General features: G+C 33.8%; 2 protein-coding genes and 1 long non-coding RNA gene across 3 annotated transcripts in view; all 3 read right to left on the bottom strand.

Moving 5' to 3' along the window:
• Positions 1–635, bottom strand: part of LOC135224674 (uncharacterized) — a 29,750-nt gene extending 29,115 nt beyond the window's left edge. The window contains exon 1 of the long non-coding RNA XR_010316806.1: positions 81–635. This is a non-coding gene — a long non-coding RNA (uncharacterized LOC135224674). The remainder of the gene's footprint in view (positions 1–80) is intronic.
• Positions 636–8,410: 7,775 nt separating this feature from the next.
• Positions 8,411–8,902, bottom strand: LOC135224882 (uncharacterized). The gene has a single exon (XM_064264205.1). The coding sequence runs from the start codon at positions 8,900–8,902 to the stop codon at positions 8,411–8,413; it is 492 nt and encodes a 163-aa protein (XP_064120275.1).
• A 77-nt stretch (positions 8,903–8,979) lies between these two features.
• Positions 8,980–10,755, bottom strand: part of LOC135224881 (uncharacterized) — a 115,526-nt gene continuing 113,750 nt past the window's right edge. The window contains exon 7 of the mRNA XM_064264204.1: positions 8,980–9,534. Coding sequence (XP_064120274.1) covers positions 8,980–9,534 — 555 coding nt within the window. The remainder of the gene's footprint in view (positions 9,535–10,755) is intronic.

Here is a 10,755-nt window from a genome sequence, read left to right as displayed (position 1 = left end):
GCATTTGAACTGAGCAAGTTATACTTGAAATCAGCATTTACACAAATATACCAATAATGTTGTAAAGTTGGGTGAATAACTTTTTTTTTTTAAGGTAAGTGAAGACAAATCGTTGAAATTTGGGAATGCTGGTCACCCCAAAAAGATTATTTTTTCTATTAAAACTGCAGTATAAGCTACATAGATTATATTGCACTATTCTCTCTAACCTAAATGGATGTTTGGTATATCAACCAGTCTGTAAATTTGTCTGAATAATACCAGCACACAAACTTTGTTGTCTTTTTCTTTTCCTCATACATACAGTACTATATATTTTGTGAAGCAACAGTATTGTACGTATTATTAATACGTATACATAATGAGCTTAATTATGGTGTAAGCTCAAAGTTCTACAAAGCCTGTGTTTAAAGGTATGATATATGAACATTAGTCCTGAAAGTACACTCAACATGAAAACTTGAGACTGGGAAGTTCATGAAATATAAGAATTTGTACGTCTGAGGTCATCTAAACAAATAGCACAATTAGATGAACAAAATAGCACAAAATTAATTCTTTATCACTGACAGTGATGCATATACATGCACAGTTTTGTTTAACTGCCCTAACCACTTTCCCAAATGACCCTGTTAAGTATGTGGTAGTTTAGTCTACCTTAGCTGGGGTGGGGAGAGGAAGAAGGCATTACAAGAAAAGTTAATATTTTACTTCTGTATTCCCCTGCCAACCCCCCCCCCCCCCCCTCTAAATAAAACTAATTGGATTTATCTATGGTGGTCCCTATACTGTAATTATAGAATATAATGGGGGGGGGGATCTAAAACTAGGCCTAGCCTACGAATTTGCCACCAAACTATGTCAAACAAAAAAAACAATAAAATCACAGCTTAACCTGAATACAATTATATAAACAATAAAAGTTACCAAGCTTTCAATAAATCTTACCTTGACCAGAATTAGAACTCTAAGAATAAGCTTTTTTGACAGGTTTTAGGGAGGATGGGTTAGCAAAGTTTGCCTCCACACGCGAACAGACTAAATACCTTAGGCCAAAATGCATAAAGACAACTGTGCCTAATGGACAATACATCACAATAACAAAAACTGCCTAATGATGAAAATGCTTGAAAAAAAATATTAACCACCATGTTAAAAAATCCTACAAGAAACCACGAACAAAGCTACATATTGATGTCAACGTGTATATAAAAACAAGGTTTATTATTTCCATAATCTGGACCAGCACTTGATATACCAAAACAAAGAGGGAAATTTTATGAATCTAAGGAAACAAAGTTTTTAAAGTAAGCACACAACTGTGATTAGATCTAATTGAGTTTTTAATGCAGATTCTGAAGCGGATGAATATATTGGACAGCAGTAATCTATTATGGATAAGACTGTTGCCTTATATATCATTAATAAAATGTCTCGCTTTGCTCCCCAATTAGTGTGATAACCTTTTTAATATGGCAAGGGCTTTGATGCCCTTGGCTTTTATGTACGTATTTGATGTGCTCTTTCCAATTCAAATCTTGATCAAATATCACTCCTAGATACTTGATTTTTGTACAAAATTGCATTTCAGTGCTATAAAGGTGAAGTTTGCTTGTTTGGGAGCATTCCGATCGTCCCAAACAAGCTCGCTTCTGGTAGAGGCAGGTGTGTTGCCCTTAAAACATCACCGTAATTTGATAACGATACGAAGAGGTCTTTCAATGCAAGCAGGCTCGTCTCCTGCAGCTGACTGCTTTCAAAACTGTAATCCAGCAACAGCAGTTAATAGTACTAGCTCTTTCCCAAAAAGAGCTAAATACATAATGAACTTGCAAAACATGGATTCAATTTTTTACCCACCAATGGAATTGCCACCACCATGGATTTTTAAACCGAATAAAGATATGTACCTCCCTGTCTTACCTACTCAGAAAGCAAATGACAGGTACAGAAATGTAACGCCAACATGCTTTGGAGCACATTAGAAGAAAAGGAAACAAATTTATGGTATATACAGACGGCTCCAAAAATAATGTTGGACTAGGAGCACCTGCATATTCGAAAAATATGTTAATAAAAAAAAGCCTACCTTTGATATCAGTATTACTGCTGAAGTCACAGCCATACAGATGGCTCTTGATATGATGATATCCGAGGCAAAAGCAAGTGTCTGTTATTTTCAGTGACTCGTGTAGCGCTATAGATGCTATAGACAAGTATAAAAATCAGTAAACCAAATAGTGCAAGAAACAGAAATAAAAATTCATCAACTCCTCCAATCAGGATTATCAATAGAAATATGTTGGATCCCAGCACATGTGGGAATAAAAGGAAATGAAAATGCAGACTCGGCTGCCAAATCAGCCTGCACTATCCCTCCAACAATTACACATGCCCCAGTGTCAGACTGGATAACATCTATTAAACCGTTGATTTACCAGGATTGGAAAAGAGAATGGGCCTCAGTGCCAACAACAAATAACTTAAAAACATAAAAACTGAAGTGTGTGCATGGAGGACATCCTCACAGGAAGAAAGATCAAAAGAGGTGATCCTAACAAGGCTCCGTATAGGACACAAAATTCTCGCATGGTCACTTATTGTCAACAACACATGCTGACCCAATAAAGTGTAAAAGATGTCAAACACCCATAACAGTACAGCATTTACTTATTGAGTGCCCAAATTGGACCCAGCAAAGATCTATTCATCTATGGAATTCAGAAATTAAAAGTATTCTTGCTGAAAGCAAAGATTTTTCAATTAATAACATCATAAATTGTTTAAATAAGACAGGTTTCTCAGATAAAGTCAAATTTTTTCTTCTCAGGATTAATCCCTGAGAACCAGCCCGAGAAGAGTCTATACTTGAGACTCAGAGGTCTGGAAAAACTAAGCCCTCTTAATAATTAATAAGATCTAATTGAGAATAGAAGAGACTGATCATTTATGAAAATGTCTATAGTACCAGGAGGTGAAGGAGACATCAGTTCTTCAAACAGAAACTTTATTAATTAAAACATACATGGGAGTGACACTAAAGCTCGAGTCTCAAAGACACCAAGGTTAAGAGGGAACAAGCAATAAGGATTGTTATCTGTTAATGTCTCCTTGATCAAACGATCTTTGGGCAGGAGAATCTCTTGCTTAAATCTTTATTCTTGTAGGCAAACAAAGTATGTACAGCAGTCCCCGGTTTATCGGTAGGGGTTCCATTCCCAGGGTGTGCTAACAAGTGAAAACTGCCATTAACCGAAACTCGCAATTTATGGCAAGTCCCCTAATGCCATGCCATAAGCACCCTTATTGCGCCATAAGGCACCTTATGGCACCGATAACGGAACTTGGCCCGTTATGGCGCCCTAAATCGCCGATTTTATGGCGCTACACAAAGCCCCATAAAATTGGATCACCGATAACTGGGGACCATGTAATTTAAATCATGCACCACAAAAAAGAGCAATGTTATTTAACCCTCTTACGCCGACTGGACGTATTTTACGTCGACATTTTTTGTCTCCCGTGTGCCGACTGGACGTATTTTACGTCTACTTACAAAAGTTTTTTTTTTAAATTCGCGGAAAATACTTATAGGCCTACCAGCCTAAAACTTTTGAATCACGTGCCTTGGGGGATGCTGGGAGTTCACGGATCAAGGTGTTGTTTTGTTTACAATCGTTACACAGGCGCACAAGCGCGAATTTCTTTCTTGCCGCACTAAAAAGTATCTGACACATCTCGGAAATTATTTCGTCACTTTGACATAATTTTTGTACCATTGTAAATTAGCCGTTACATGAAGTATATATATGAAAATGTGCGCATTTTTATGTAGAATACAACAATAAAATACTCATGATTGTAGCTTTTATCAGTTTTGAGATATTTTTATATAAATAACGATAATTGCCAAAATTTCAACTTCGGTCAACTTTACCTGACAACTCTACCGAAATGGTCGAAAAAACGCAATGTAAGCTAAAAAACGCTTATATTTTATAATATTCAATCATTTACCTTAATTTTGCAACTAATTGGAAGTCTCTAGCACAATATTTTGATTTATGGTGAATTTATGAAAAAACTTTTTCCTTACGTCCACGCGGTAACCCTTCCGAAAAAAAATCATACATGCGATTGTGGTAATGTTTGACACATTTTAAAACTTAGCCGTTATATAAAGTTTTTATATATGGAAATGTGCACAATTTCATGCACAATACAACTCAAAAGCAACCCATGGTTGTAGCTTTTATCAGTTTTGAGATATTTTCATATAAATAACGATAATTGCCAAAATTTCAACCTTCGGTCAACTTTGACTCTACTGCAATGGTCGAAAAAACGCAATTGTAAGCTAAAAACGCTTATATTCTAGTAATATTCAAGCATTTACCTTAATTTGCCAACAAATTGGAAGTCTCTAGCACAATATTTCGATTTATGATGAATTTATGAAAAAAATAACATTTTCTTTACGTCCGCGCGGTAACTCTTCCGAAAAAATCATACGTGCGATTGTGGTAATGTTTGCACCATTTTAAATTAGCTGTTACATAGTTTATATATGAAAATGTGCGCAATTTCATGTAGAATACAACAAAAAATAATTGAAGGTTGTAGCTTTTCTCATTTTTGATATTTCAAAAATGAGGAAAAGCTACAACCTTCAATTATTTTTTGTTGTATTCTACATGAAATTGCGCACATTTTCATATATAAAACTATATGTAACGGATAATTTAAAATGGTGCAAACATTACCACAATCGCACGTATGATTTTTTCGGAAGAGTTACCGCGCGGACGTAAAGAAAATGTTATTTTTTTCATAAATTCACCATAAATCGAAATATTGTGCTAGAGACTTCCAATTTGTTGCAAAATTAAGGTAAATGCTTGAATATTACTAGAATATAAGCGTTTTAGCTTACAATGCGTTTTTTTTTTCGACCATTGCAGTAGAGTCAAAGTTGACCGAAGGTTGAAATTTTGGCAATTATCGTTATTTATATGAAAATATCTCAAAACTGATAAAAGCTACAACCATGGGTTGTTTAAGTTGTATTGTGCATGAAATTGCGCACATTTCCATATTATAAAACTTTATATAACGGCTAATTTTAAAATGGTGCAAACATTACCACAATTGCATGTATGATTTTTTTCGGAAGGGTTACCGCGTGGACGTAAGGAAAAAGTTTTTCATAAATTCACCATAAATCGAAATATTGTGCTAGAGACTTCCAATTAGTTGCAAAATTAAGGTAAATGATTGAATATTACTAAAATATAAGCGTTTTAGCTTACAATTGCGTTTTTCGACCATTTCTGTAGAGTCAAAGTTGACCGAAAGTTGAAATTTTGGCAATTATCGTTATTTTATATAAAAATATCTCAAAACTGATAAAAGCTACAATCATGAGTATTTTATTGTTGTATTCTACATAAAAATGCGCACATTTTCATATAAATCACGATAAATAGAAAAAAAACCATGTTCGTCAACTTTGGACTCTACCGAAATGGTCGAAAAACGCAATTGTAAGCTAAAACTCTTACAGTCTAGTAATATTCAGTCATTTATCTTCATCTTGAAACAAATTCGAAGTCTCTAGCAAAATATTTAGATTTATGGTGAATTTAAAAAAAAATCTTTCCTTCCCTCCGCGCGCGGATTCTCCGCCACAAATCTCCGAAATACGTATGTCCCATTCTCGGAATATTTGCTCCATTTCATATTAGGCATTTCATAGAGTTTTATATATGAAAATGTGCGCATTTCATGTAGAATAAAACGAAAAATATTTGAAGGTGGTAGCTTTTCTTATTTCCGAAATAATTGCATATAAAAAATATATATATAAAAAAATTTGACATTCGGTCAACTTTAACTCGTCAGATATGGTCGAAAACTGCAATTGCAAGCTAATACTCTTACAGTATAGTAATAATATTTAATCATTTGTCTTCATTTTGAAGAAATTGGAAGTCTCTAGGACAATAGTATTTAGATTATGGTGAATTTTTGAAAAAAATATTTGTTTAACGTCCGCGCGTTACGAATTCATGCATTATTTTGTGATAATATTTTCTCTGTGTTGCTTTTATTGTTTTACAATGTGTTATATACCAAAATGATTGCAATTTAGTGTACATTACAACGAAAAAAAAGTAACTTGTTACCTTTAACTGTTTTGCGCACAGCGTGATTTGAATACAATTATATATGAAATTTCGTTTTTGCGCTATCATATATTGCATTATTTATATATGATAATGATAATTTTTTTCATTTCTGATGGTTGCATACTAAACTTCAGCCAATGACAAAAAAAAGGAGCCAAAAATGGACTCTTAATCTTGAAAACTAAGCAAGCGCGCTGTGATTTTTTGAAAAAATATTTTTTCCGCTTCCGCGCTCACTCCGAAACCCTCCGGCACACGGGAGACAATTTTTTATTTACCGCTCCGGCGTAAGAGGGTTAATAAGAAAAAAACGGCTTCCACACGCCCAGTACTTTATACCCGACGCCCTTTGGGTGCTCGCGCGAGGGTAGTAACCTCTGCATACCATGCTAACTTTTTTCTCTGGTATATTTAGAGATTATTTATACTAGAAAAGAGGAAAGCAGGATCTTTTCACCGGCTTCGTCAAAATCCCTTATTAAGCCATCACAGAAATCTGTCACATTCCAAGACTCGGACTTTTGTTCTCTAAAAGACAAACAGCAGACGCTCACAAAACTGATGTGACCTCGACCTCAGCCATGGGCAGTTTCCCTTGGCTTTGCTGCATTTAATTCTTGTGTTATTTTACTCAAGCTTTTTGACTTCCTTCTCTGGCTAGTAACAACAAGACTGGTAAGTATTGTTGGAATACCAAACTCTGCATCTCATCAGGTTTTACTTTTTGCTGGTAAACCCCCTTTTAAAACTCCAAAACCACTGAATTGCAATATTAAAGATTTATCACTTCAGTCAAGTTATCTATACTTTATCATGTTTGTATTCTTGTTAACATGTTTTTTATTCTCGTTTTTCTGTTGCTAATCACTACCTACAACACTTAATTAATGTGGGACTATTTAAAAACCAAGTAGCTTGGTGCTATTGCTTGGACGTCTTACTGCCGTAATCTTGCATTCAAGCCCTGCTCAGGGCTTAATAGATTTTCTTTGACCACATCTTTCCCATCTTTATGAGCTTGGGGTAGCAGGTTTTGGAGGAGTGGGATATATATTTCACCCAGACATTTGCCAGGTTCCTCCATGTCCTTAAAAGGGTGGAGAGCAGCTTGGGTATTGATCATATATGTGTATGTTTACTTACTAGTTTGGCTTTCCAGCTCATTAATAACATTTAAAACCCTATAGTTTTTCTGAATGAAGCATAACCAACTGGTCTTACTTTCCTCACAATTTTTTTAGTAATGGTGAGTGATTTTATTTTTGTATATTCATGTCTTTTCTACAGATATGTCAATTACACTGATTTGTTATTTGCTTACTCTCAGTCCTCTCTTCTCCATTCCCCTCTTTCATTTTCATATAAAATTGTACAATACCTTTCTATGATTCTGCTCTTATCCCTAGCAAACCACAGTAACCCGGCAACTATTTCTATGTTACAACTTGTCTAATCTTGTTGTCTTGCATATAATAGCATCTGGTTTCAAATGAAATCTCATCACTTTCAAGGCATTTCCCAATATTTCCAACTTATTATTAATATTACAGTACAATACAATATTAATATAAATACTGTTATTATTTTTTATAATGTGCTCATGTTCTACAGAACAAGATAAAAAACCACCAACTTCAATGGCAGGCTTTCCTAAAATAAAATACCTATGTTTGGAGAAAAAAAAGGGCACGAAAAGATAAAGTTACTGTCAATAGATAAAATCAGCAGTAAGCAAACATCAATAAGCTAAATATTATAATAAAAAATCTGCAAGGACACTTTTATTTACTCAAAATAAGGGAGCAAAATACCAATACGTATGTATAATAAACCGATATTTATTCATTTCCACACTGACAATTATTTAATTTCATGTCATATATCCTTATTAGATATAGTTATAAACTTTCTTTCCTGTTCTTTTATAATAACAATGCTATAATTCAATTTATCCTATCCAATTATCAAAGGTAGATGTTTTATCACAGCTACCTATTGCCTTTCATTGCAGTCCGAAATTATACATCTTTACAATACACAGCTTGTATTCCCATCTGCATCCTTATACATAGTCACCTACATTAAACAACCTTAAACATTCCTTCACCTGTCTTCAGTACCTTACTTCTTTCTTGTTTCTGCAATTGAGTTTCTCCTTTTCAAACAATAGAACAATTACCTTGTTTTTTACTCCTTTTCAGATACTATTCTTGTCATATGCCTCATTCACAAATGAACCTTTTTTTCTTTTTCTTTTTCACAGTTTTGTCTTTATTCACTATTACACTATCAATGGAAAGTTCACTGGGAACACAGACTACAATACTTTGGTCATCCATTTTTTTACATTTTTTCTTTTTATCTTTTTTCATATGGAAGCTACTTTTTTCCTTTTTCCTTATTTCAGTTGATTCATGATTATTTTGTGATACATTAGATTCTGTTGCTATTCCCCAATCCTCTAATCTATTTTGAACTCTATCATCATCTTCAGCTTTAGTCTGACTTTTGTGTTTTTTGTTTTTCACAATTCTCCTTTCATTTCTGCAAGAAACTAAACAATCACGACCTTTATCAAGTTTACGTTTTTTCTTTTTAGGACTAAAGTTTGATTCTGCTTTCTCATCTTCATCATTAACAGTATCATGTTTACGTTTTTTCTTTTTAAGACTAAAGTTTGATTCCACTTTCTCATCTTTATCATTAACAGTCATCTTACTTAACTTTCCATCTGTAGCTAAACAGAACCAGACTGATGTAAAACCTTTTCTTTTTCTTCACACCTTTTCTCTCACCCTTTTTCCTCAACTGCATTCTTACCAGAAACTTCACATTCACTAATCTTTCTTTTCTTTTGCTTATCTTTCTTCTTTTTATTTCCTGTTTTATTACTATCAATGATTTCCCCAAGATCTTCTGACCTCATTAAAGAGTCGACATGTAATGAACTCTTAGTCTTACTCTCTGATTTTTCATTGTATTCATGACTATTTAAAGTAGACCCTGTTGTATTCTCATCCAGATTATCATTAAGAATATCAAGTAGACTTATAAGATCTTTCTCCTTCTCCGAAAGTTTTAGTTCTTTCTTTGTTTGAGGTTCAGAAAGACCCATAACTTTTTTTGAAACCTCAACTTTTGGTGTAAAACCACTCACATTCTTAAGGTAATTTGTATCATGTGTTTCATCACTTGAACTATCATCCTTGTCATCATCACTGCATACCTTAAAACCAAATTTCTCTCCAAATCTTGATAATATATCACTTACTTCTAGGGGCATCTCTTTGGACTCCACAAAAATATCCAAAACTCCTGATTCAATCTTCTGTGAAGTTACACTCCTGAAGATATACAAGATTCATGTTAATGTTACAATGAAAATGGGCCCTCAAAATGCATGTAAAGTAGTAAGAGTTCAAAATTTGCCTCTGCATTATGGAATCAACTTCCATTGCAGCCCTTAACACCAGAAGACTAGTTTTTTTATCCTATTTAAGACCACAAAACATAGTCATAAATAAAGTAAAAAAAAGTATACATAATTGAACCCAATGATGGACAACATAAATGTACAAGAGGTGCATGCATATTTATGCTGGACATTCCTTGTACCATCCATCATTGAGTTCACTTGTAATACCCACAGGGTACATAATAAGTCACAGTCCTCAAATGTTTACAGTACCTGTAATGTAGAATATAAACATATGTACATATAAAATACTAAAAACAAATAACCAATATTATCATTACATGCATAAAAAGTATACATAATTAACTACCACTATCAAAGCCACCATACTATATATTTCAATTCTTCAGAAAACATAATGTAGTACTACCTTCATAAAATAAAGCAGTTATGAAAGTTAAGGTAACTTTATACTTAAATATTTATTTATTTATACATATACAGTGGTACCTCGAGATACGAATTAATACCGTTCCGAGGCGGCCTTCGTATCATGAGTTTTTTGTATCTTGGAACACATTTTACATGTAAAATGGCTAATCCGTTCCAAGCCCTCCAAAAACATCCCAGTAAATTATATTTCCAGGCCTAAAACACATGTTCTAGGGTTACAACGCCGATCCGACGGAAGAAATATGACTCCAAAAAGGCAAAATACTGTACATACTTGAGTAATATTCAACTGCATGTAATGTTCAACCCCATTTTTACTGCATATATATGGACTTTAGCATACCTATGTCCCTTAGCAATAAGCCTAGCCTATATTAGCGGTTGCTACTGTAGCCTAGTCTATGATTCTGACATCTAAACCTAAGAGCTAAAAGCTTAGAATATGCCAATAAAATGTATAAATAATCAGTATGTACTCATTTCAAATAATTGATAATTAATCATTAACTATATACACAAACATACAAAAAACAAACCTTCCAATCGATTGTTTACATTCAGCTCTTACCCGTCTTACGAGTATCGAATGAGCGCCAAGCAATCATTTTTCCTAGCACACAGTAAGCCATAAATTGTCATAAGTATATCTCTTCAACTAATGAAACTACCAAAAAGTATAATACCATTCATTTCTATTCT

This window comes from Macrobrachium nipponense, chromosome 12 (genome assembly GCF_015104395.2).
Source record: "Macrobrachium nipponense isolate FS-2020 chromosome 12, ASM1510439v2, whole genome shotgun sequence".
Taxonomy (NCBI): domain Eukaryota; kingdom Metazoa; phylum Arthropoda; class Malacostraca; order Decapoda; family Palaemonidae; genus Macrobrachium; species Macrobrachium nipponense.
The sequence above is the reverse complement of the archived record's forward strand: the minus strand, read 5'-3'. Positions and strand labels throughout refer to the sequence as shown.

What these genes read in the sequence shown, in the direction of transcription:
- LOC135224882 (XM_064264205.1), bottom strand. Translation starts at nt 8,902, where the DNA reads ATGACTGTTAATGATAAAGATGAGAAAGTGGAATCAAACTTTAGTCTT.